Source organism: Trichosurus vulpecula, chromosome 7 (assembly GCF_011100635.1).
Source record: "Trichosurus vulpecula isolate mTriVul1 chromosome 7, mTriVul1.pri, whole genome shotgun sequence".
NCBI classification, from domain to species: Eukaryota; Metazoa; Chordata; class Mammalia; order Diprotodontia; family Phalangeridae; genus Trichosurus; species Trichosurus vulpecula.
Window position 1 is genome coordinate 270,715,196 of NC_050579.1, and position 27,906 is coordinate 270,743,101.

The following is a 27,906-nucleotide window of genomic DNA, read 5'->3' on the forward strand; positions in this document are numbered from 1 at the left end:
GTTGCACTGGACAACAAAGGGTCTTTACATATGTCCACCTCCCACTCTGGTCTGTTTGGTTTTCCCCAGGGCTCACATATAATTATGAAACACACAGTAACTGGAATCTGACTAAAGCAATGGTAAAGTTTTACTTTTTCACCTATGTCAAGTTGGTCTTGCTGAGGAATGAACCTTTCGTCTTTACTTGGGCTAAAGCATTCCCAAAGATGCTGAGAAACAGGCTTAAGTTCCGCTGTAGCCAGCCCATCATCACATTATATGTTGCTGTCCCCCAGGATGGTTTGTTGTTGCCTCTTCCGTTATCAGTCTATTCTCAGCTTCTTCACTTTAGCCTCCACAGCAAAACAAAATGTGGAAGTCTTGCCAGGGGACAGAAAACCAAATATTTATGAGGTGGGGACTCCCAGGGCAGTACAGGAAGCACACTTTTCCAAGTCTCCCTTATCCTCACCAACATGCCCGGAAAAAGGTCAGCTTACTTGAGATTGGGGTTTCCTCCTGAGATGTTTCTCTGATACAGACAGTAGACCCTGACAGCACTTAAACATGGCCTCTGCATTCCCCTTTCGGATTAAGACTGTGTCAGCCCACAAAGAGGACACAAACCCACATTTAGCTGGAAGGAGGGACAGTTTTATTCTTGGCAACATACAAGGCTTCACACTTATGTACACGGGGAAGACAAAGGCACAGGCTATTCCTTAGCCTTCTCATCTGGACTCTTGGTGGCGAACTTATCCTGAAGTTTTTTCCATAAGCCTTTATTCAGTTCCTTAAACTCTTCCAAGGTATCTGCAAAAGAGGAAGAAAGAAAGGTAGAAAAGAGCCTAGAAGGATAAATCTCATTAAATATTTCATTAAAACACTATGATTGTAACAGGTTTTGTACATTCAGATTTTCATCTCCTAGGTTTGTTCAAAGAGGCACGAATGCACTTTTTGAAAAAGGCCTACTGATAGGCTACAGCTACCCTTCAGAAACCTGTCTGTCCACTAGATGGACTGTGAGACTTCTCTTCATTCTGAATAGACTTCTTGTGTGCGTGTGTGTGCGCGCGTGCGCCACCTTCATCCAGCAAACAGGAACGGTGTGAAGCTTGGTGTGACCATAACTTTTCAGAAAATTTTCTGAAACTTAAAATCCTAGTGAGAGCTAGTGGCAGTGTAGGCAGATGGTGGGTAATCTTCTCCCACATGGTCTTACCCTTCATTCTTTCCCATCACTTGCAAAAACTGCCAAGAATGTTAACAAAGAGTGGGCGGCAAGGGTGAGCCTTTAGAGCTCCTTTCCTTTCTAATTTTAAGTTCAAACTTGGCTCGAACTGTCCAGGGTCTCAATGACACAATGACGCCCATGTAATAACGCTGATAACCAGCTGTGCCCAGTGGTATTTGGATAAACTTACAGATTCTAAAAGAAGATAGTTCCAATAATGCAGTGCTGGCTGGCTAAAAGATCCCAATACCCAGGGTCCAGAGCACTGTTATCAAGAGAGTAGGTGTTGAGAAAAACACAGGGAACATAAGAACCAGCAAACTTTGGCACTGTGTGTTTCCAAGTCAGGGCAGACCCATGAACTGAGTTAGCATTTACTTGGTGGAACCCCAATTCCTCATCCTTCCAAGTTCTGGAGGCTGACAGTGCATAAGAAAGATTATTGTCTCCAATGCACTATCTCTACCTGTGAGCAAATACAGGCAACTCCGAGGCCCTGATTTCCAGAAAAGGTTAGCTTATTTTTGTATACAGTGTCACTAGCAATAAAAACAGTAATTTTCCAGAATCTCTTTACCTCATTCCTTAGGGCACATAGCGACAAAAGAAAGAAGGCAGCAACGAGAGCAGGGCTTTGTTCGCTGGGAACGTCCTCTAAAACACACCTAATCAAACCTCCATCCCACAGCAGGTGTCCCCTGGGTCCGATAACTTTAGAAGGATATCTGTGGCTACTTTTCTTTAATGGCTTTAGATTCTTTTTTCCCTTAACCCTCACTGTTTATAAAACCCTCTTAGGACCACAAAAAAAAAATTATTTTCTTTTCACTCCAATTTCAACTACTTCCATGTGGCACAACATATTCTTCTGTTCCCTGTTGCCAGGCTTCTAATTGAATGGGACTAAAGATGAATTTTGTTTCTAAAAATAGAATCTTTGACCTTATCTATATTCTGGAGCCAAAAAGTGTTATCCAGGGGAAATTTCCTCTGGGCCATGCCACAGGACTTGACATCAAAGTGAAGCTGTCTCATTATCAGAGTCATTTCCAAAGTGACCAGAAAGGGCATTTTTGGTTTCATTACCTGTAGCTAGTACAACCCTGCACTCTTCCACTGTCAGTCCACTGAAGCTGGTGTCTCTAGGGCGTGGATACTTCCCAAAAACAACGGAAAGAAGAGTTAATTAATCAATATTGCTGCATTTTATCAACCCCCTGCGAGGCTTTGCCCTTTTAACCATGTTCTACTACGGCTGCTGAGAGGCTCAGGGAATATTCGCTCTTGGAAGAACAGCGACACCGTAAGGTCAAAGGCTCTCCTCCAACAGAACGCTCACGTTGATTGGCCCTACTTGATTTCTCACGCCACTGGAATCTTGATTCCAGTGGAATAAAATAAGAAAATTATTCAAGTATCAATTTGAAATTAAATTCCACAATTTTCTCACTATTTTGGAAATCGTCAGTGATCGTGGATGGGGAAGTTCAGCTTAGCAAACTTATTTTTTCCTACACAGTGACAGAAACAGTTCCCATAATAGTAAAGGGCAAATAAGAGTTAAGTGCCTTTTTCAAGTACCCTCAAACTTCAGAAATATATTAGCATACAAATAACTGATTCTTAGAAATAATTACAAATCATTCTTATTTCAAAGGTATAATAATGTATTAGACAACACTGTTAGCTTCATTTGAATTAATGAATGTATTTAGTTTCAACAAAACTGATTTATCTCTAAAAATTTTCCATAATTACTATTAGTTTCCACTTCATATAACCCCCACCTGCTTTTCCCCACCAGGCAATGAGATTCCAACTGCTAATCCATGGACACTCACTTTGTGTTTGTAATAGTTTGAATGAAGTCGTGCTAAGCTCTCGTACATCTGGTCACAGGTCTCAGGCTCAGCAATCTGAAAAGTAAAATATCCAAGGGGATGAGCGCAAGAGCTCCATGTGCCACCCTAGATTTCATGACATGAAGCAGGAAGACAACCTGCATAAGGTAAAGAAGGTGTTTATCAATAGCCAAGCTCACTGCCAGAGAACAAACAGGAAGAGCACATATGGTCCTTGTTAGGGATAATCTCTTCAGAGATGTTTCCACTTCTTCACCCCTACCCCCACATGTTATTTCGAAATTCAATCAAGTAACAAATATTTATTAAAAATCTAGATGCTGTAGGGAAATTTAAATAAATATAATATATAAATATATAATAAATATAAATAGTATAAATATAAATAAATACTATCTAAAGGGGAAACAAAATACATCTGTTGATAGAGAAAACAGGATATGAGCAAAGTGTCCACTGAATAGCATGGATAATAAGCATTAGAGAGCTCAGAGGAGGGAGGGATAATAGTGGCCTGGGACTGGAAGGCACCTCATAGGTTGCTTAATACAATCCCTTCGATTTGCAGGCAATGGGCTCTGAGACCTGTGACTTGCCCAAATACAACACATGAATCTAGGTCTTGGGATTCCAAATCTAGTCTTTCCATGGTAGTGGGCTTCTATTAACTGGTGTAGAGCAAAGTAAGCAAAACCAAGACAATATACATAATTATACACAATTACCACAAGAACGCAAAGGAAAGCAAGAATAAAAGACATCGGAATCCAGATCAATGCGGTGGGCAATTTTGATTCCCAAGGACTTATGGTGAGGCATAATACTTCCCTCCCCTTGGTAGAGAGGTAGTAGATTACAAGTACAGACTAAGGCATGTTCTCTACAGGTGGTCAATGTGTCTGTTTTGCTTATCTATTTCTGTATTACCAGAAAAGGCTCTGGCAGAGAAGGGGGAAGGGGGAGCACTGTATTGGGACAGCACTGTTTATCAACAACAAAAACAATGAAACAATAAAACATTCCACTCCAATGCGCCTCCTCATGGTACCAAAGTGACTGTGGAGTTTTAAAGGTCATGCCAGTTGGAAATGAGTTCTAGGAGGCCCTACCTAAGCTGGAAAGGCTTCAAGAGACTCACCATTAGAAGGTTTACCACCACATAATGAATTTTTTCAGGTCAAATAAATCCAAGATTCTCTATTTATATAATTAATGACAGGAAAGCCACCATGTTTGGACTTAACACCTCAGTACCTGATGTACTGTGTGAAGAAGTAGAAATGACACTTAAGAAAAGGAAGTCCAGAAGCATTTGGACCCAAGTACATTCAAAACAAATCCATTCTGGGGGAATGTAATTTTGAAAACGGTTAGGGAGGGATTTTCAAGATAACTCAAAGAAGGAAAGATACCACACTATTGGGGGGAAAAGTAATTATTACCAAAAAAATGCAACCAAGGAAGTTTCAAACTACTGATTCATATTCCTACTTTCATCTCTATAAAATACTTATGAGAATCACATACACAAATATGGAAATATCTCCGATGAAATGAGAAGGGAGCATGCAGGTTTTCACAGACAACATCTTCAAAGTCATACAACTGATGGAGTTATTACATGAATCCCTCTATATTGTTTCTTAACAACAAAGCAAAGCTGACTTAAAAATTATCCTCTAATAAGGTTTCATCCACGTACATGTTAAAATCATATAAAAATTAAAGAGACTGCCTCAGAGACAGCGTTTATTTGATTAAAAATAGCAAGTAAGTTAAAACACAAGCTGTATGTATGCTCACCCAAAGTACTTGCCACTTCTATGGAGTACGTCCTAAACAAAGTTCAAATGGAAGAGGGATTCCTTATATGTATGGTAAGATCCTCCAGATGCTCCTGTAGGTGACATTATGCAGTTGTATCTAAAACCACTGGGTCTCCTTAATGAAAACCGCGACCCTTTAAAACACACCAACTTAACAATCTACAGAGAAAAAATTAAATAGATCAAGACCTCCCACTGCTAAAGCTATGACATCCAGCTGAGCAGGCAGTCCACTGAGCTACGCAGACCTCTATCCTGAAGTGACACTGTAGACGGACAAGCAAGTTAGATCTGGAACTGAGTAAGGAGGACAAGTGGGTTGTACTGAAGCCATTCGAATAATAACAATAACCACTCATTTCTATAGCGCTTGAAGGTTTACAAAGCACTCTCCATAACTGCGATGGGGCTAGGGCAAATGTTACTGTCTTATTCTACATACGAGAAAACTCAGGCTCTGGGAAGTCCAATTCTGCCTCCTTGTCCTGTCATAGATGTCACAAATGACAGTTTAATGCCACTTCTATGCAAGTAACCATTGATGACTGTATTGGCAACCAAAAATGGGCTCCTTAGCACTTAGTCAACAAGTGCCCTTGACTAGTTTGGCTTTTTCCCCTGAACTGAATGCTGTTTGTATCTTGGACTGGAGTAAGCTTGTCGGCCCCTTCACCTTGCTTCCCTTGCTTAAGCTGATGGAAAGAACCTGTGCTTTCCCGGTCAACCCCTTCACCTTGCTTAAGCAGATTGAAAGAACCTGTGCTTTCCCCGGCGTACCTTACACCCCCGCAGAAGCTGGATGGTTAAAAGCAGCTCCTGTTGGAGCCAGAGGCTGCCACAGCCACAGCCACAGCTATGACATGCTGCTCAAGTGTAAAACGGCGATAAGTACAGTACCTGCCTCGCAGAGTTATGGGGTTCAGATGAAATAGTGTCTGTAAACTGCTGACACGTAAAAACACAATGCTGGGCACACGGGAGACACTGCAGCCCAATATCACATGAGCATTTCTGGCTGTCAGATTATCCTGATGACTTATCTTGAACTTGCAGTCCACTAAAACTCCCGAATCTTTTTCATAACAAACGCTAACAATGCGTCCCCATCTTGTATTTTTGAAGTTGATTATTTTGGACCCAAGTGCCAGACTTACTGAATTTCATCATATTAGATTCAGTCAGATGCTCTAGCCCATCAAGATCCTTCTGGATCCTGACTCTCTCCATTCAGTGTGTTAGATGTCTGACCCACTTTTGTGTCATCTGCAAGTGTGATGAACACACCATCTATGCCCTTTTATCCAAGTCACTTACAAAAGCTTTAAAGACCACGCGGTCAAGTAGAGATTCCTGGGACACTCCACTGGACACCTACCGCGATGCAAACTGTAACTACTCTTTGAGTCTGGCCACCGGTCCAGGTCTGATACATCTGATTATTTCACCTAACACCTTTCCATCTCCTCCACGACGGTTTAAGATTCTTTATCAAAAGCTTTGCTAAAATTCTAGGTAAGCTATCCACAGCATTCTCCTCACCTATGAGTTCAGTAATTCTGTCAATAAAGGAAATTAGTTTAGTTTGGGATGAGGCTGTGCTGGTTATCTGTCATGACCAGCTTCCCTTTCTAGACATTTACAAATCATCTATTTAATTTCATTCCCCCATTTAAACATTTCCTCAAGTAAAGCTCACTGCCTATAGTTTGCAGATTCTGTTCTCTTCATTTTTTTGAAAATCAGGACATTTGCCTTTCTCCAATCTTGTTGTACACCTCCACTGTTTTCCATGGTCTTTCAAACATCACTGATAGTGACTCAGCAATCACATCTACCACTTCTTTCAGATTCCAGTTCTTTTTGGTCAAGTGACTAGACTTCATCATGGCTGCTTAATGCTCCCTTACTATCTCCCTACTTGAGTATCAACTCTCTTTGGGTTATTTCTAGCATAACGGTCATTTTCCTTGGCAGAGAAAATAGAAACATGCTCTGACTTCTTGGTTGTCATCTACTATCTTCTTGTCTGCCCTGAGCAAAGATCTCCTTTCTTTGCTTCTTTTTCTCCTGACATAAGCTAAAAATCCTTTTCTGCTGTCTTTAGCAACCCCCCCCCCCCGCCCCACACCTTAGCTCACTCTGAGCTTTAGCATGCTTGAAATTGTCTTTACAGGACTGTGCCATACTCATATTCATCCCCTACAATGTGCCTTGATGAGTTCTCTGTGTACCCACATCAGTTTCTTCAGACAAACCCCATCTTTTTTCCTCAATGGAACTGTTTTCCTTTGTGTCTCCAGAATTACATTCTTGAGCATCTTCTATCACACTCCTGGGCAGCCATTCCCTGAAACATCTTAGTCCATGAGATCCTACTCATTTCTTCTCTGAACTCTTTGGAAATCTGCTTGCAAGTCAAAAAGTTATCAGCCATTCCGGATGGGGGAAAGGGGGGAGAGAGAGAGAGAGAGAGAGAGAGACACAGAGAGGGGAGGGGAGGGAAGAGGAGAGGATGAACTGGTTCTGGAATAAGAGGATCTGAGTACAAAATCCACCACTGATACTACCTGTGTGACCTGAGACAAGTCACTGAATCTCTTTGGAGCTTGGCTTTCTTATCTGCACAATGAGGGAACTGGAATAACTGGCCTCTAAGGTTCTTTCCTTCATTTTCTAGATCCATTATCTTTAAACGGTTTAGCATTTCAAACAAAGGAAAAAAGTAAATACCAAATAAGAAGAAAGTAAAGCAGTGAGGAGACAGTGTATATGATTGTGGCTGCATCCTGAATAAGTTTAAACAAGCTGTCAGCTATGAGAAAGGGACAAAAATAAAGACTTTTACTTTGTATGCTACCATCAATTCTTAGAAAAGTTTAACCAATACAAAACAGCTGCTACAAGGAGACCAAAAGAGCAGAGAAAATGCCTCAGCCATCAAACATTGGCTCTCCTTGTTAAGTGGAAAGACAAGTTAGCCAACCAAGGGCAACGCTAACTTAGAATACAAGCTCATTTGGAAAACATTGAAGAAGATGACAGAAAATGATGAATAGTGTTGCTTCACAATCACAGAAACCACTGAGCAGAAAACAGACAGATAATTTTGTGTGAGAGCCTCCTAGACCAGGTCATGCAGGTAGCATTTTTAAACGAAACTGCGAGGACAAAAAATAGATGTGAAATGGAAGGAATCTATACCAGCAGCATTTCTATAGTGACCCAGTCTCATCAGCGACAATAACGGAATTGCCACATTTGTACCCTAACAACTAGTGATGCAACAGAAATGGATTTGGAGTCAGATGCTGTTTTGAGATAAATTTTAATTCTGAACTTAACACCCCCTTGCCCACCAAAGCACTTCCATTTTCACGCACAGCAGAACACAAAAAGAGGACTGGATTTGAAACTACAACTTCCATTTAAAACATTAAACAAAAAATTCATTACATTACATTACTCTCTCTCTCTGGCCCTACCCTCACTTCTGCTATCAGTAGGTGGATAACATGTCTCATCATAGAGAGACATGGCTGATTACACTGGTTGGAGTTTGTAAGTCTTTCTAAGTTGTTTTCTTTACAGTGTTGTTGTCCTAGTACCAGCTGTTCCCCTAGTTTTGTTCACTTTATCCTGCATCACTTCATTCTACCCAATACTCTCTGATCTCTTTTGTTAATTCTTACAGTGCAATAATATTCTATTATATTCATATGGCACAATTTGTTCAGCCAATCCAACAGGTTTCAATTCTAGTTCTTTTCTTTTCATCCAATCTACTCCCTTCTCTCCCCTTTCAAGATTAAAAAATTGGAGAAGCCCTTGTTCTCAATTTGGTTTGACAGCCCTAGCTCATTCTGAGAGTTACTGCTTTGGTGACCTTGGGCAAATCACTAACTCTTTGGGCCTTAGCGTCTGTCTTTGAAGAATGAAAGAGGTAGACAAGATCAAGAGTTCTTAACCTTTTTTTGGGAAGCCTATGCTTCCCCTTTTCATAATAATGCTTTTAAATGTGTAAAACAGAAAAATGCCAAAGGAAACTAATGATACTGAAATATAGTTATCAAACTCTGATCCTTGAGAGCCCCTCTAGCTCTAACTCCTATGACTCTATAGCCTGAAGTACTAAGTGACGAAGTGTTTATGGCATTTAAAAGATGAAGTCAGGAAGAATATTTGCACCCATCAAATATATTTTTAAAATTTGGACCAGACTGGCATAGGGGATTCTAAGTAAGGAAAGTTCCTTTAACAAGGCAACTTACAGCCTTAAAGAGTTGCCTAGTGCAGTGAAACACAACTTTAAAAACACTCAGGGATCAATTTGCAAGCGATCTCAAAATGGGGTAGGTACGGGGGTGGGGAAGATATGCCCAAAGAATTCGGATAATTATAGGTAGTAGCTTACCGGCCCCTTATCCCCTAAATGGCAACCATGAAGACCTCATTAACCACCAACCCCTATGTTTTCTCATCTTTAGAAAATATCAAATAAGTCCTTTTTATTTTAGAATGTTTTCCCACAAAATAAAGAATGGCTTATGCATGCAAGGACTATATCTTTGATGAGAAGAGAAGCAAAGTGGGTAGGCCTTCAAAGAAAACAAGATACCTGCAATAACAGAGAACTGAGAAGTACTAGGAATATTCTACTTACCCATGGTCACTAAAAATTTGGCTTGATAGAACAAAGAGCCAATTAAAAAGCTCTCTTCAGATAAGTCATCGCCCATGAGTGTTGAAATAACACATAATTTTATTACAGATATAAGTGAGATGAGTTTGTTCTACAACCCACTGAGTACCAAGATACACCAAAAAGGCATTAGAGTGAAGATATGCTCATGTAAGGTGTTCGCTAGGGTCGTAGAGGATATCCCTTTCCTTTTCTCTCTCATTTGGTGACCTTATCAGTTCCCACGGGTTTAATATATCATGCCTGTGCAGGTAACTGCCAGATCTATATAACGAGTCCCACTTTCTTTCCTGAGCACCTCCAAGTGTCCATTGGGCATTTCAAACTGAAAGAGCTAGTAGCCATGTCAAACTCAACATGTCCAAAACAGAACTCATTATCTTTTCCCTCTTCTGATCTTGCCTATTTTTGTAGAAGGTACCGTCTTCCTTTTAGTCATCCAGATTCTAAATCTTGGCCTTATTCTCTCCTCACTTTCCCTCACCCTATATCACACCCAATCAGCTGACAAAACCTGTCCTTTCTACTCCTCAACATCTCTTGCATCCATCCCCTTCTCTCTACTCACACAGCCGCCATCCTGGTTAGGGTCCTTTTCACCTCTCACCTGATCTACTGTAATAGGCTCCTACATAGTTTTCTTGACTCAAGCCTCTCTACTTCAACTCATCTTCCACACAGATGATAAAGTGGCTTTCCTAAGGCACAGGTCTGACCTTATCATTCCCTAAATCACTAAACTTCAATGGCTCCTTATTGCTTTCCAACCGTATCACTCCCCTTCCTGCATTCTACAAAGCAGCCAAACTGATCTTGCTGTGCCTCACATATGACACTCCCTCCTCACTTCTGCCTTCTCAAACGTCAGCTTGTACACGGAGCCTTTCCAGACCCCCCTGGCAGCGGGCCCCTTTAATTATACTGTACTTATTTTGTATATATTTTCTGCCTACTCATATATACGTGTACATGTTGCCTTTCCCTCTAGAATGTGAGCTTCCTGAGGGTAAGGACTAGTTCACTTTTACCTTTGTGCTCTCACTGACTGACACACATGAAGCTGTTAATGAATCTGTGATCACTGATTGATCCTAACCTGAAGGCCTCCCTACTACTGATGGTGAAGTTTTCTTAAGGTCCCTATCTACGCACCTGCTCATGGCATAGTATTAATTCCATAAAGCTGTAGACCGATCTAGAATCTCCTCAATGAAATAAATAATTGATTATTCACATGAAGTTAGTCTTGCTGTGTATACTAGAAATGCACAGTGGTAGAAAAGCAGATATTTCCATTATGGAGCATCATCTATTACTTCTCTTCCACGTAGCCAATCTGGCGTTCTGATGCTCGTGAGGCGCAGGCTATGTTCTGCACTGGCTGTCTCTCATGCCTGTAAGGTGCTCGAGGCTCCCCAAGGTGCTCACGTCTCTCCTCATAAATTATCTGCATATACTTGTATGTCCTCTGTATGTACGTGTTGTAGATCCTGGCTTAATGGAAACTACTGACATGCCAGGATTAGCAGCAGCACTTAGGCCTGAAGTTCCTTGGGAGCAGGGACGGCTTCACTTTTGTCTTCCTATCCCGAGCACTGTGCTGACACATAACAGGCACTTAATAAATGCTGAATGAACAGCCCACTGAATTCACACATCAAATCTATATCCTGAAGAGGCACTACAGATGAACAATGACCAAGACCCAGAGCAGACAAGACTTGGTTGGAGACAATTCTATGCTCACGTGGAGGTCATAGAGAAGCAACGTAATGACATTCTCAAGGTCTCCCTGAAGAACTCTGGAAATGACTGCATGACATGGGAGACACTGGCAAAGGACTGCCCAGCATGGTGTGTTTGCATCAAAGAAGGCCCTGAGCTATGTGAGCACAGCGAAACTGGGGTAGCTCAAAAGCACCGTGAGATGCACAAACTTAGAAATATCTCCACTCCAAAGGTTGGTGCTAAAGTCTCTTCTAACTTTGAAATCCTGTGATTTTGGGACTAACTTAGGCCTCTGGAGAGTTTCTTAGATATGTGAAAATAACTAAAATCAGCAGAATTTAGTCAGGGCAATAAGATGAACTCTCCCTAGGGCAAAGAGAAAGACTGCTTAAACAACTTATATGGTACCTAATACTCAATGAAAATATTTAGGAAAAGTTAGTTACCTAGCTATTATTCTCTAGTCACACATTTCAATCCCCAATGGCAGGGTAGGAGGCGACATTATCAACAGGAACAGAGGTGAGGGAAGGAGGAGTCAGTTTCTCAAAGAACGACAAGTACTACCAACTGCTCAAAAGGAATGGAGGAATGGCCAAGTCTGCGTTCCCCTTTCAAAGGCCAACTCTGCAAACATCCAAAATCATCTGGTTTACTCTGAGAGAACTCCACTACAGGCAGCGAGCTAATTCCACGTGCTTTTCATTTACTGATGGTCTACACTCTGCTCGTGGATACGGTGCAAATATTTCTGGGTTTTTCTGACGATATATATTGTTAACATTTATAAATATCATTTGTGCGCTTTAGATGTTCTGATTTTGTATTCACACCTAAGGAGTGCTGAAATTTTGGGACTAATAGACGTACTAGGCCTGAAAAAAGACAGCAGTAGTGGCATGATGGAAAATTCAGCACTGCTCTCTAAATGGGAATAAAATACATGTTAGACTGACAAAATATCCTTTGCAGCTCTGCTTTTGCTCCTTCTGCACTTCCCCTGCTCAGCCGTCAGTAAATTTCTCTTTACCACATTAAACTTTCACACATACAAATCTACGCTGGTGCTGCAGGCGCTGATTTTGATTTTCAAAACTGAATTCTGGATAGGGATAGCAACTGGTACAGCAGAGAACCCATTCTAGACATAAAAAAAGGGAGACGTACTTTTGGAAAAGTGTTACAGCAAATTGCTTTGCTAATTAAGGTAGGTCAGGGTTCAGTCCAGGAGAATCTAGGAAGGAAAGACTTTCATTACTTGGTAATGAGTTTCTGGAATTAGTTCATTCCTTTATGAGATCTTTATTCCTTTCTATCAAAATATTTATTGAGCATCTCTTATGTGCACAACACTCTGCTAGGCACTGCGAATGACATAAAGAAGTATAAAACAAGTCACCTTCCTAGAAACTTATGAGCTAGTGGAGAAGACAATTTAAGCAATTAAATAATATAAGGCAGTACATGCTAAATGTTAAAGGAATAACAGAGATAGTGGTATAGGAACTTAAGAGGCTATGATCACTGCAGAAGAAAAGGAAGAAAAAGGTTCCATAGATGAAGTAAGACTTGAGTTTGGCCTTCAAAACAATTCAACAAACAGTAATCACCTGCCATATAAAAAACACCACACTAAGTACTGAGATCTAAAAAAACACGCTAGGTGTTGAGGATATACAGACAAGGTATTTTCAGGAGGGAGTAAGAATAATTGGGGGAGATCGGCAAAGGTTGGTAGAAAGTAGCTTGAAGGAAGCTCAGGAGTTTTAAAGGCCAAGGTGATGTCTAGGCACAGAGGGCACCTGGTGCACAGGAAGGTAAGGAAGTGGGATATGTTATGTCAAGTTCAGCTAGAAGGCAGTATAACTAGAACACCAAGTACATGAAGGCAAGTAATACAAAATAAATCTGAAAAGGTTAAGGGGAGCCAGCTTGCAGAAGGCTTAAAATTCCAGGCTGAAGAGTTTGCATTTTAATCTCAAATCAGGAGAGTGCAACTTCTAAGCGAGGGGAGGCCCCGACAAGGTCAGACTCAGGCTTAACATCCATTTGGGGAAGCAGAGAGACTAGAGACAGGGAGACCATAGAGTAGGTGCAGGAAATGGGTGATGAGAGCCTGGATTAGGTTGGGTGCAGAGGAGAGGGAAAATATGAGAGATGCTTAGAGATTAAACCCAAAAGACTTAGTAGATGACTGGCCATGGGGCTGGGGGGAAGAGAGTCTAGAATGGCTAAGGTTGTGTTCATGGAAAGGATAATTAATAGAGCCCTGCAAAGAAAGAGAGATGTGTGGAGGGTCTTGAAGGACAGGCAAAGATTTGGACAGGCAGAGTTAGGTCAGGGAAAGGAGGGTTATAACATGGGAAAAAGTGCTGGTAGTAAATATGTACAACACATATTGGGAGGGTGGGGAGCTACAAGGGTTGTCCAGCCTGGGTTATACAAGATTTGCCACTGGCAGGGAACTTGGAGATTACCTATTCTAGTCCAAACCTAATTACACTGGCTGTATTCACTCTGTAGGGTTGGAGAGGTAAACTGGGGTCTGTGAGACCTGAGTTTGTAATTTATACTCTAGGCAATGGAGCACCATTGAAGGCAGCTGGGGCACAATGAAAAGAACAATGGATTTAGAGTCAAGAGACCTGGACTGGAATCTAGACCTTGGGCAAGTCATTTGACCCCCGTTTCTCATCTGCAAATGGAACTAAGAATATCTCATGGTATTACCATAAAGATCAGAATAGATAATTTTGTAAAACATTTTTTAAACCATAAAACCTTGTCATTTATAATTACTACTTCTTACCAAGCCCTCATCCCTATCCACCTCAAACATTCCCCTCCCCAATCTCTATCCTCTCTTGTCCATCTCTTCTACTTTGAACCCTTGGAACGCTATATTGTTGATAATGGGTATATGGAGTGTTCAGGGAGGACTTGCACCTCTAGTATGGGGGCCTGCTGAGGCCCTTTCAGGGCTGCTCATCCACCTTCACCCAAAGTTTACCTGTGGCTCCGAGAAGCTGTAGAATGTGCGGTGGCCACATCGGGTAAAACCATCTCGCAGATAGGCTAAACCAGGCTGGGGGGAAGCAATGGGCCTCAAACCTGTCAGTGAATTAGGCGGATGTCTACCCCAGGCATAAGAAGACTTCCCCCAGCAGAATGGGTGGATGGGTTCATCACCAGTTGTCCTGACTTTTGTCTTGCCACTGGACTTCAATAACTCTGGAAGAGTGAGGCTGACGACTCTGCGCAACTCTGCCTCACTTAAATCTAATTCATGCCCGAGTCGAGACATCACTCATTTGTGAGGTCATTGGTCCTCTTGGAAAACAAAGGGTGAACAGCCACAACACTGTTATTAATAAATTCTCCATCCTAGAGATCTTAACTACTTCCATTATCTGATGCTAAGTGGAACATCTCATCCCGAAGAAGCCACATCATGCCCAATCCTTGGACCAGAACAAGGAGGATGAGATTCTTGTCACTGTCATACACAGACTTCCAAATCTCTCCCTCCTTCCTCCTTGACTTAAGCACTTAGCTTGATCTTCTTCAGCCCAATCCCTTCAATATTCGGGATGATGAGCCTTCTAACATTTGGACCTCCTAATTACTTGTCTTCCTCAATTTCTATGACCTTCTTCAATCATCCATACATAGATGTCGTTTAAGCTCATCATCCCAAACTTTTTCATCTCCTAAGAACTCTACGAGGCGGCTGGAAAGCAGGGACTAGCGTGAGCTCCCTGCCGAGTCCCTCCAAAAACCTATAAAAAATGGCTCTGAACCAATTCTAGAACGGCAGAACCCACAAAACAGCAGAGGGAAGCAGGGCTCCAGCCCAGGACAGCCTGGATGGTCTCTGGGTGAGGTCTATCCCACATGGAGCTGGAAGCTGGGAGCTGGAAGTGGAGCAGAGCAGAGCCCAGCGTGAGCGACTTGGACCAACCAGACCAGGAGCCGGGCGGAGTGGGCCCCAGTGCCCTGCATCAGTGAGCTGTGGCATTTATCAGACTTCTCAACCCACAAACACCAAAGACAGCGGAGAAGGTTAGTGGGAAAAGCTGCGGGAGTGGAAGGAGTTCAAGGTTCGGCCACCGCCCCCAGGGCAGCAGAGGTGGGGCAGCTACAGCTGCTGTTGCTTCTGGCCCCAGGCCCACCTGGTGGGAGGAATTAAGTGGCGGATCACAGCAGGAGTGCACAGCCTGCTGAAGATCTAAGCCCAGTCCGGGCTGGGGGTTCTTGGGCAAGGAGGAGTGCTGGTGTGGCAGAGCTGGCGCATCGCCCCCCAAATGTGGAACATAGAACTCTTTAGTCTACAAGCAGTCATACCCCGTAAAAAACTCAAGGGTCAAGTTAGTTGGTTGGGAATATGGCCAGGCAGCGAAAACGCACCCAGATTCAGTCTCAGACTTTGGATTCTTTCTTTGGTGACAAAGAAGACCAAAACATACAGCCTAAAGAAGTCAACAAAGTCATAGAGCCTACAACAAAAGCCTCCAAGAAAAACATGAACTGGTCCCAGGCCATGGAAGAGCTCAAAAAAGATTTGGAAAAGCAAGTTAGAGAAGTAGAGGAAAAATTGGGAAGAGAAATGAGAAGGATGTGAGGAAACCATGAAAAACAAGTCAATGACTTGCTAAAGGAGACCCAAAAAAATACTGAAAAATACACTGAAGAAAATAACACCTTAAAAAATACACTAACTCAAATGGCAAAAGAGCTCCAAAAAGCCAATGAGGAGACGAATGCCTTGAAAGGCAGAATTAGCCAAATGGAAAAGGAGGTCCAAAAGACCACTGAAGAAAATGTTACCTTAAAAATTAGATTGGAGCAAGTGGAAGCTAGTGACTTTATGAGAAATCAGGATATTATAAAACAGAACCAAAGGAATGAAAAAATGGAAGACAATGTGAAATATCTCATTGGAAAAACCACTGACCTGCAAATTAGATCCAGGAGAGATAATTTAAAAATTATTGGACTACCTGAAAGCCATCATCAAAAAAAGAGCCTAGATATCATCTTTCAAGAAATTGTCAAGGAGAAGTGCCCTGATATTCTAGAGCCACAGGGCAAAATAGAAATTGAAAGAATCCACCGATCGCCTCCTCAAATAGATCTCAAAAAGAAATCTCCTAGGAATATTGTTGCCAAATTCCAGAGCTCCCAGATCAAGGAGAAAATACTGCAAGCAACCAGAAAGAAACAATTTGAGTATTGTGGAAACACAATCAGAATAACCCAAGATCTGGCAGCTTCTACATTGAGATAGAAGGGCTTGGAATACAATATTCCGGAGGTCAATGGAGCTAGGATTAAAACCTAGAATCACCTACCCAGCAAAACTGAGTACCATGCTCCAAGGCAAAATATGGACTTTCAATAAAATAGAGGACTTTCAAGCTTTCTCAGTGAAAAGACCAGAGCTGAATAGAAAATTTGACTTTCAAACACAAGAATCAAGAGAAGCATGAAAAGGTAAACGAGAGAAATCATAAGGGACTTACTAAAGTTGAACTGTTTTGTTTACATTCCTACATAGAAAGATGATGTGTATGATTCATGAGACCTCAATATCATAGCAGCTGAAAGGAATATGCATATATATATATATATATGTTTGTGTGTGTATATATATATATATGTATCAGGGAATGTACATGTATCTATATATGTATGTGTATATATATATATCTATAGAGAGAGAGAGCGTGGACACAGGGTGAGTTGAAGATGAAGGGAAGATATCTAAAAGAAATAAAATCAAATTAAGGGATGAGAGAGGAATATATTGAGAGAAGGAGATAGGGAGAGATAGAATGGGGTGGATTATCTCCCATAAAGGTGGCAAGAGGAAGAAGTTCTGTGGGAGGAGGGGAGAGGACAGGTGAGGGGGGAATGAGTGAATCTTGCTCTCATCAAATTTGGCCTGAGGAGGGAATACCATACATACCTATTTGGGTATCTTACCCCACAGGAAAGAAGAGGGAAGAAGATAAAAAAAGGCGGGGATGATGGAGGGGAGGGTAGATGGGGGTGGAGGTAATCAAAAACAAACACTTTGGAAAGGGGACAGGGTCAAGGGAGAAAATTCAATAAAGGGGGATGGGCTGGGAAGGAGCAAAATGTAGTTAGCCTTTCACAACATGAGTATTGTGGAAGGGTTATACATAATGATACACATGTGGCCTAGGTTGAATTGCTCGACTTCTTAGGGAGGGTGGGTGGGAAGGGAAGAGGGGAGAGAATTTGGAACTCAAAGTTTTAAAAACAGATGTTCAAAACAAACAAAAAAAAAGTTTTTGCATGCAACTAGAAAATAAGATACACAGACAATGGGGCGTAGAAATTTATCTTGCCCTACAAGAAAGGAAGGGAAAAGGGGATGGGAGGGGAGTGGGGTGACAGAAGGGAGGGCTGAATGGGGAACAGGGCAACCAGAATATACGTCATCTTGGAGTGGGGGGGAGGGTAGAAATGGGGAGAAAATTTGTAATTCAAACTCTTGTGAAAATCAATGCTGAAAACTAATGGGGAGAAAATTTGTAATTCAAACTCTTGTGAAAATCAATGCTGAAAACTAAATATGTTAAATAAATAAATTTTAAAAAAAAGAACTGTACGAAATTCCCTTCTCTGATCACAATTTTCCATCCTTTCACCTCTTCCAAATGCCTCTCCATTACTCACCCTGCTTTGTCCTTCCCTGTTCTCCCATTCCTGTCACCTCTGTTCTGGCCTCCCGTCCCTTCCTTTGAAGTCTTGCCTCTACAATTAGGCAGCTGAATAAGGGGAATCCTTGATTATCCTTGAATCACTGCTACTGTGTGCCATTGTTCCCACCCTGAAAATCCTTTCCCTGAAGTCATTCGTACCCCTGGCCTTCTCTATTATTCCTGAACTAAGCCACCAGGCACTGCTAGAGAAATTTATGAAATAGTCCTGACTAGATTCACTAATTCACATGAGCTAGCATTTTTCAACTGACTCCCTATACCAACAGTTGTCCCAAACTCCTTTGAAGCCGTCAACTCCACATTCAGATGACTGCCTCCAAATTTACTGAGAAAACTGATGTCATGCACTGTGAACTCCCCCTTCTCCCATCATTCACATTTCAAAACCTCTCTTCTTTATCTATTCCTTTTTCCTTTGTTCCATTCTTAGAAAACAAAGCCTTTCTTGCCAAGATCAACCCTTGGATCCATTTTTTCTGAAATCTTTCTTTTTTAATCATCCTCTCTTTTATCTTCACTTTCCACCACTCTTTTAGATTCCTTCCGTCTGCCTACAAATATGCTCCACTTCTCTATCCTTACTATTTTTTTAAAAGAAGGCTTTAAACTGCTGTCTTTCCTGTCTTCTCATTTACAGCAAAATTTCTAGAGACCATCTTCTAACTTGTTGTACAGTGGAAAGAATACTGGAGCTCTGCAGGAGACCTGACTTCAAATCTCATGTCACTTACTAGCTGGGAGACTTTGGGGTAAAGTCACTTATCTGAGTTTGTTTCCTCATCTGTAAAATGAAGGAGTTGATCAAGATGACTTCTAGGGTCCTTTCCAGACTCTACTTCCAGAAAACTCATTCATTCTTCAACCTTTTGTGATGTGGTTGCTGACCCTCTACCACTTTACCAAAGCTACTCTATCCAAGGTCACCAACAACCTCTTAATCGAATCACCTTTTCTCAGTCTTCATCCTTCTTGAACTTTCTTGGCTTCTGTGACATGGCTTTCTCATTTTTCCTCCTACCTGTCTGCTCTTTTTTGGTCTCTTTTTTTGGTTTCCTGACCCTAGCTTGGGCCTTTGTCCTCTCTTCTCTCTAATCATTCCCTCAATGATTACAATTGTTCCCATAGGTTTAGTTATTATCTCTTTCCAGGTCACTCCTGTGTCTGTGTACTCTGCCCTGCCCGCCCCACCCCCATCTGTCTTGGGCTCCAGAGATACATATCAAATTACCTGCTAGATATTCCCACCTTAATCTCCCACTGGACCCTCAAACTCAGTATGTCCAAAACAACTCATCATCTTCTCCAAATCGGTCTCTCTTCCCAACATTGCTGTTTGTTATTTGAATCCTCCCAGTCATCAGCTAGAAATTTGAGTCATCTTTCACTCTTCTCTCTCCCTCATCCTCCACAGTCAATCAAATGTCACATCCTAAAGATGCTACCCAGATACCAGATGTTGATATCTTAGTTCAGATCCTCTTCATCACTGGCCAAGATTACTGTAATAACCTCCTATACCGATTACTCAGCTCTCAGTCTCTTTATCTTTCACAGTTGTCAAAATAACCTTCCCAGTTACATGTTTGGTCATTCTCTTGCTCAAAAGCCTTTAGTAGTCCCTTGCTGATTATAAGGTGAAATATAAATACCTTACCTGGCATTCAGACTTTTTAAATTTGGCCACAATCTTCTCTTCTGGTTTTATTTCATGTTATTCTCCATGAACATTCTTTCTGTGTCTCTCTCAGTAAAATATATATACACACATGTATTCTAGACAAACTAGAAACTAGACTACCAGTTTTTTTATATCATCCTGCTGTTTCCTGCCTCTATTCATTTACGAAAGCTCTCTGCTGTGCTTGCAATGCTTTTTTCTCTTTATCAATTCCTGTTAAAACGTTTCCCTTTCTTCAAGGCTCAGCTCATCTTCTCCATGAAGCCTTCTTTGATTATCTAGCTAAAAGTACTCTCTTCCCTTCTTATATTTTCCTAGACTATGTTGCCTGGCTCTCTTCTTTGCCTCATCACCCTCTTTCTTACCTTATATATGTGTATATATTGTATTTTCCCTAGTAAGCCCCTTGAGGACAGGCCTTAGGCCTTTTCATCCTTGTCTCCCTAGTTCCTAGCAGCTAGTAGGAGTTTAATAAATTTTTGTTCAAGGGAAATGAACTGAATGGAAGGTTTTGAACAGAAAAATGACAAGATATAAATTGTTCCAATCATTCTCCCAGGAAAAGGCTTTCCATATTCATACATACATGCAGGGCAGGTCAAGGTCACTCCATGCTTGTCCTTCACTCCAGCTACATTAAGAAACAGAAGTGTCCCTTACGTAACCTCAAGACTATAGAGGGCAATGTTTGAATCCCCTTTGCCTAAAGGAGGCTGTGACTGTCATCCTCACTTCTAATAATAGAGGGCACCATGCTGTAGTGGAAAGATAAATGGACTTGGGAATGAGGACATGTGACTTCTGGCCCAGGCTCTGTCACTCACCAGTTCTGTAACCTCTTTGCAGCTTACTTTCTTCATGTCTAAAAAGGGTACAATGATATTTGGTACTGCTTAATTCAAAGGATCAAGGTGATTAAATTCCATAATTTATGGGAAAGCGTTCTGTGATGGCACAGTATTACATACATGTGAACAGCTGTTATTATAACTGACGAAACATCATAATTGAAAAAATCACAGTCTGTTGCTAGGCAGATTTCTTTCATAAATCTGTTTTTGCCAGGAAAAGGAGGGAAGAGAAGAAAGAGGATACGTGAAGTGCTTTATTGTTGCTCCGACTCAGAACCATCCCTTTCGCGTGGACAGTTCTAGAAGCCCCCTTCCCCTCAGCCTCCAATGTCTCCCTTTCTTTAATCCATCCTTCACATAGCTGCAGAAAGGGCAGGGCTGACCATGCCACCCTACCATTCATGAAGCTCCAGGGGTTCCCTCTTGTCTCTAGGATGAAACATAAAGTCTTCTGTTTGACATTTAAAGCCTTTCACAAACTGGCTCCAGCCCACCTTTCCATGACTACTGTAGATTACTCTCCTTCATACATCCTATATTCCAGCCAAAATGACCTACTTGCTATTCCCCATAAGGGACATTCCATCACCCATCTATGTTTCTTTGCACAGGCTTGTTTTATGCCTTGAGTCCTCACCTCCAATTTGTAGAATTCCTCCATTCCTTCAAAGTTCACATCAAGTGCCCCCTTCCTATAGATTCAGATACTGACTCCCTAGGCCCAGTCTAAAATATCTATATTTTATATTTACTTATCTGGGATCATGTTTCCTCCCCCCAGACATCTACCAACCTAAGAATGTCAGTTCCTTGAGGACACTCATGCCTAGCACATAGTAGGTGCTTAATAAATGCCTTCTGAATAAATGAATTTGGTGTGTACCTACATGCTGGTTACTGATATCCCTGTCAAAACTGTTTGTGTATGAAACATGAATTTAGTGATAGTTAGGACAAACATATGTAAAATCTTTGAACCCTCATCAGAGATATCCAGAAAATCATTAACAATTATTTTAAATTTGGAGTGGTTTAACTCCTTCTATACTGAGTCATGTGTATTGATTTTAAAGGCATACACAGTATCACTTACAGTTTTCTAGAAAGATTTCTTAGCCAGTAATAGACTTTATAGTTCTTCTATTCAGGTTTACGTAAGTGGGAGTTGGTTTGTAGTTACAGATCTTTTGGAAATCAGTTTCAGTACCCAATAAACTCATTAAAAGAATTTGCTCATTTTCTAGCAGTTAAGCCAACAATTACAGTAGTTCTGCCACCGCCCTCCACATTGTTATTCACACTTATTAAGCTCTAAGCATGGCAGAGAACAGGTACCCTTAAGGAGCTTGCATGTTAAAAAGGCAAAGATGTGAAAGGCCCCTTCCGGCTCAAAAAGTACGTGACATATTCATTTTCTTCTCTTGTGTTTTTTTAAAGCCTGTGGAGTGAGTGTTTGGAATGCAACAGGAGGTCTCCAGCTTCCTACCACTTGGTCCCCCATTGGCTGATTTAAGGGGGCACATCGGCTGTTCAGAAGTACATTTTGAAATATGATGTAAATTGGGACAATGATTCTCAAAGGGTATTCTGGAAAACACTGCCGAATCTAAGAGCTGGTTTTTTATAATATTCATAATATCATAGCATTTATACTTTGGTTTCTGATAAGAATTAACAACTTATGGAGGTCATTTAACAAAAATGACTGCATTGATGAAGCCAAGCCCGCATCACATTCTTCCTATTAATTTCGGCAAAGCTTTTGAAAAAGTAGCCTCCCCACCTCGGCCCCCTGCCAAGCCTGTCAAAATGACTGGATCCAAAGTTTCTTCAGTGTTCAAGAAAGTGCCTTGGATTATGTGGAAAAGAGAAGGGAAAGGGATGCCTTAGAAATGTTAAAGCAGAAGGAGTTGCCTAATTGTTCAACTTAAACTGAGCAATAAATATTTAACAGTACAAAAAAAACCACAACCCTGAATTTCTCACATTATATTCTTTCTTAGCAACTTGTAAAGCCAGGACAAGATGGGCACTGCAGACATATAAAAAATCCCAGTCACTTGATGCTAGTTGATTTTAATACACCTATTTAGCGTTGCGAGTCTCCGTCTGAAGTTTTTTAAGTGTTTGAGGCATCTCTGACACTGAGCTCTTCAGCAAATCAATGAACTCGACTTTGTCCATTTGAACACTGGTCCTGGGCATTGCCACTGATTGCCATCCCAAGGCGCTACTAGGCTTTTGCACTTAACAACTATTGCTGAAGCCCAAACTGAACTATTATTTGCATCTATCTATCTATCCAGCCAAGTACCAAAGAAATAGTAAAGTAAGAAGATTCCAAAAGCTCTGCCTATTTCTAGCCTTTCCTTCGCTAGCATCCAAAGTGGTCATCAATGAATCTTAGTCTCGTAACTCTATCAGAAAACGCGTTTTCAGGTCTAGGATTTAATGTTTTGTCCTTATCGTCTGCTAGGTTTCATCTCAACATTTCAAGGGAGAAGATCAACCACCATCAGCTTACGCTGCCGCCGGTCTTCACAACATTTCATGTCTCCCCAACTAAACTAAACTGAAAGTTCCATGAAGGCAAGACTATGTATTTCTTTCTTTTGCATTTCCCATAGTGCTTAGCACATTGCTTTGTACATAAAAGGCATTAAAATGCTTAAATGATTCACTTTGCTGCTTCTTATTTCTCTTAATTTGTCACAAAAGCTATTTTAGGTGTCCTGATGTCTTGACAGCAATTATCAAAAAAATTTATTAGGTACTTATTGTGTCCATTTATTTCCTATTGGATATTTCCAGGTAGAGGTCCTGTAGGCACCTCAAATTCAGCATGTCCAAAAGAGAACTCATTATTCCCTCCAAATTCACCCTTCTTTCTTACTATTTCTGTTGACGGCATCACCATCCTTCTTGTTCCCTGGGTTCACAATCCCAAGAACTCCCCTTGACCCTTCCTTCCCTATGCTACCCCACATAGACACATGCCAAGTCTTGTCAATTCTATATCTACAAAACCTTACATCAATCCACTTCTCTCCACCCGTGTGCCCTGATCACCTCTCACCTGGACTACAAATTGCTTTCTGTTGGTCCCCCAGTTGCCAGATTCTCCATACAATTATCAAAGCACACATCTGCCCATGCCGTTCTCCTCCTCAAATTGCTTCAGGGGATTCCTTTTGACTCTAAGATAAAATACAGATTTCTTAATTTGGTTTTAAAGTCTTTCACAGTCTGTTCCCACCCTTCCTTTGTGAGATAACTGTTTCTCTCCTTCACACATATTACATATTAGCCAAATAGGTCTACCTGCCAGGTCTAGAACTCAGCATCTCATCTCCTGACTATCTCTGCACAGGTTGTCTCCCATGCCTGGAGTGGGCTCCCTTCACCTCTGCCTCACAGAATCCCTAGCTTTCTTCAAAGCTCAGCTCACATGCCACCTCCTAGCGATGGCCTCACCTGATCTTCAGTGAATGACAGACAGAATGCTAGGTGTGAGGGCAGCTAGGGGGCGCAGTGAGTAGAGCACCCGCCCTGGAGTCAGGAGGACTTGAGTTTAAATCCAGCCTCAGACACGTGACACACTTACTAGCTGTGTGATCTTGGGCAAGCCACTTACCCCAACTGCCATGTCTTCCCCGCTCCAAAAAACAAGAACAGAATGCTAGGTGTAGCGTCAGGAAGACCTGAATTTAAATCCTGCCTCAAACATTTAGAGCTGCACTGGTTGAATAGCCGCACCCAAAGGGCAGTTATGATGTGGTTCAATGTCAAATGGGAAAAGTCACTAGTGGCACACCAGAGGGATCTCGGCTTGATTTTGTGCTATTTTTTATCAGTGACTTGGAAAAACTGACAGATATCATCTTTATCCAATCTTCAGATGCCACAAAGTTGGGAAGGATAAGCACTACCCCGAATAACAGAAGAACCAGGATCCAAATGGATCTTGACATAGGCTAGAGCACTGGGCTGGATGTTTACCATGATGAAATTGAATAAGGATAGTGTAAAGTCTCACCTTTATATCCAAAAACTTGGCTTGCCAAATAATAGTTGAGAAGGCAGGGCTAGCAGGTGCTCTGAGAAAGATCTGGGGATCTTAGAATACCAATGCGACAACACTGTGGTATAGCGGACCAAAAAACTAATATCATCTACCTTGGGCTTCATTAAAGGAGGCACACTTATAGAAACTTACAGAAAGCAAGGGATAGTGTCTCTGTGCTCTGACATGGTCAGAACTGAATCTAATGCTATATATTTGGAGTATTATTTTCACTTACGCATTTTTCATTGCAAACTGAAGTTGAATTTTAAAATCTGTCAGAGCCTATGGTTGCTCCCAGGTCTGCAAAAGGGACTATTCAAACAGTCAATCGACAAGCATTTATTAAGTGCCTACTATGTGTCAGGAACTGAAGTAGGATACTAGATGAGGAACGTTATGTTTAGTTCTAGTCATCGTAGTTTACGAAGGACATTATTAAGCTGGAGAGCATCCAGAGGAGGGCAAACAAAATGGTGAGGGGCCTTGAGTCCACATGATAATTGGAGTAAGGAACTGCTGAACAGACGAAGACACTGATATTCAGGCTGAAAAGGAGAGTGGGGAGGAAAGGAGAGACCATAATTATCTTTAAGCATTTGAGAGTTATCATACATGAGAACTGTTATGTATTCACAAAGTTACATAATTTAGGAGTTGTAAGGGACATCATTAGCCATCTATCACAACCCACATCCAAAGGAAATCCGTGCTATAACCTACCAGACAAGTGGTTATCCAGGCTCTGCTCCTCCTGTTTGGAGCCAAGTGTCAGAACTAGAAGCAATAAGTGGAAATTACAAAGAAGCCAATTTGGACGATACCAGGAACAACTACTTCATAATCAGAGCCGCCTCAAATGGAGGAGGCTGCCTAAGGAGGGGAGGTTTTTAAGTAAATGCTTGCTGAGTATGTAGGACTAGAGATTTTTTGACTATAGATTTTACTAGATGGCTGCTGAGATCCTTTCTGACTGAAATTCTGAGAATTCATAATAACAATAACAACAACTTTCTATAGTGCTTACTACGTGTTGGACTCTGTGCTAAGTACTTTGTAAGTGTTATCTCACTTGATTCTCACAACCCTGGGAAGCAGGTGTTATTACCCTCATTTTACAGACGAAGACACTGTTAAGAGATCTGCCCAGGGTCCCACGGTTGGGCTGCCTGTCTGAGGCCCACCTTCCTGACTTCACTGAGTCACCCGGCTGCCCCCGTCAGTGTGGAGCTACCCCTTCTTATCCTAATTTCAGAGATAAGTCTGAACTTTACTAGATACGTGCTTATGTCTCAGATACGCAAATGACCGGCCCAGGTTCATATCAGCTTGGGAATCTGAACCTTCCTAATTCCAAGTCCAGTTTTTTATCTACTAAACCACAGTGCCTCTATTAAGTTAGACTGGTTAAAATAACCAAACACATGCAGAGACTAATTTAAGATGGAAACAAGTACAATAACACAGCAGGATGCACAATAAATTTATCACAGAAGCAGAAGGGCTGCAGCCGCCACCCAGTATGAGATGCTCTGGGGTTTGGGTTGCAGCATAAAGCGGCACCGACACATTGTCCACCTCTGATATTTCTTGACTAAGTCATCTGGCCCCAGAAGGGACACAATGTCTCTCATTTATCGTTTATCAACAAATATTTATTAAACATCTACTATATACTGGTACTGCACTAGGGGGTGGGCACACAAAGACAAACCCCTCCCCCCGACACCCCCCCCCCCCCACCTTAAGCAAGTTACACGCTATCAGGAAGAAAACAGGTAAGCAGAGGAACAAATATAAAATATATAGGAAGTGATTGGGGCGGGGCGCGCTAACCCCTGGGTGCCATTTTATCGGTTTCTGTAGAAGAGACATTGCAAGCCAACTCAACCTGGGAGACGTTGGGGGAAGAAAAATTCTCCTAATAATATTAGTTAGAACTTGTGTAGCGCTTTAAGGTTTACGCAGCACTGTACCCGTCGCCTCGCTTGAGCCTCACGATAACTATGAGTTAGATGCTTTTATTACCCCACTTTACAGATACAGAAATTGGGGCAGCGGCGCGCTGTCAATCACTGCCCCAACGCCTGACTTGGTGCGCGCGCGCCTGTGTTTTAAGATTCACGAAGTGCTTTATGTACATCATCTCATACAACTTCTGCCACACCGGCAGGGGTCCGCTGCGCTTCACGGTGCAGAAGCAGCGGAGGTAACGACACCACGCAATCTAGGATCGATACCACCACAAACCCAGGCGGAAACCGTGCCCCCGAAGAGCAGCATCTGGGAAGATCTGAGTCGTTAGCGCCGCGGGAGACCCTATTCTCAAGGCTTTCCTATGGCCACTGAAGAGCCTGGGGTCTAGAGATTAAGGGACTCGCCCCAGACCACATTAGTACGGAGATGCAGAGCTACAACCCGGGGCTATGTCCCGGGCTCGAGGGGGTGGGAGTGGGGCGAGCCCGGCGCTTTCCAGTCTCCCCAGCAGCACCCGTATGGAGTGAGATGGCCACGGTAACTACTTGAAAGGCTCTTATGACCACGTGTTTTTCGAGGGCCCACCGGGTGAAAATTGCAAGGGCTGATTTGGGCTCAACGTAAAGGAAAACTGAGACGTCGCAAAATGGGGCGGGCTGCTTGGGCAGGGAGGGCATGGACATTCGCGACTTTCTTCTTGGGTGTGTGGCCACCTGGACGACGATGCCCTCTAAACTCCCTTCCAACTCCGAGAGTCCCAGGGGCCCCGGCGCCAGGACACATCGGGATGGTAAAGGAAAAGAACCTGGAGGACGGCCCGCTCCGCACAAGTGCGGGGTCGAGTTCCATACCCACGTGTTATAACCCTTCGCCCCGCCCCCCGGCAGTGAGGGGAAAAGCGTGCGCAGGCGCCAGGCTCGCCACCCGCACGGCCCCGCCCCCTCCCGCTCTGCCCTCCGCTCGCGTTTGTCCCTTCGTTCCCCCCAACCGCCTTTCCGCTTTGGGCGGGGCCCCACAGTCCGGTCACCTGGGTGTTCTCTCCCTCCCGAAAGGCCTGCGCCACCCGCTGCCGCAGGTAAGCGCCCAAGTCTCGGCCCCGTTTGGTCTCGTCCAAAGGCCATTCCTCACAGAGCTTGAGGAAACGCCGGTAACGGCTGGCCGCCATCTTGGGCCCCTGCGCTCGCCGCCCCTCTGAAGGAGGAGCTGGGTAGAGGCAGGGTGGCGCATGCGCGCTAAGGCTCCCTCGCCTAG

At 42.5% G+C, this 27,906-nt stretch overlaps 1 protein-coding gene across 1 annotated transcript; it reads right to left on the minus strand.

Moving 5' to 3' along the window:
* Nucleotides 1-614: 614 nt before the first annotated feature.
* Nucleotides 615-27,906, minus strand: LOC118855950 (ubiquinol-cytochrome-c reductase complex assembly factor 2). Its single transcript, XM_036765995.1, has 4 exons — nt 27,683-27,906; nt 3,061-3,135; nt 2,306-2,375; nt 615-795 (listed from the first exon to the last, which is right to left on the minus strand). The coding sequence occupies exons 1-4, from the start codon at nt 27,818-27,820 to the stop codon at nt 698-700; spliced, it is 381 nt and encodes a 126-aa protein (XP_036621890.1). The 5' UTR covers nt 27,821-27,906; the 3' UTR covers nt 615-697.

Coding starts and splice junctions, on each gene's coding strand:
- LOC118855950 (XM_036765995.1), bottom strand. CDS start 27,820: ATGGCGGCCAGCCGTTACCGGCGTTTCCTCAAGCTCTGTGAGGAATGG. Junction 2,376..3,060: donor CAAACTATTACAAACACAAA/GTGAGTGTCCAT, acceptor GTTTTTGGGAAG/TATCCACGCCCTAGAGACAC. Junction 796..2,305: donor CAGGGTTGTACTAGCTACAG/GTAATGAAACCA, acceptor CCTCTTTTGCAG/ATACCTTGGAAGAGTTTAAG.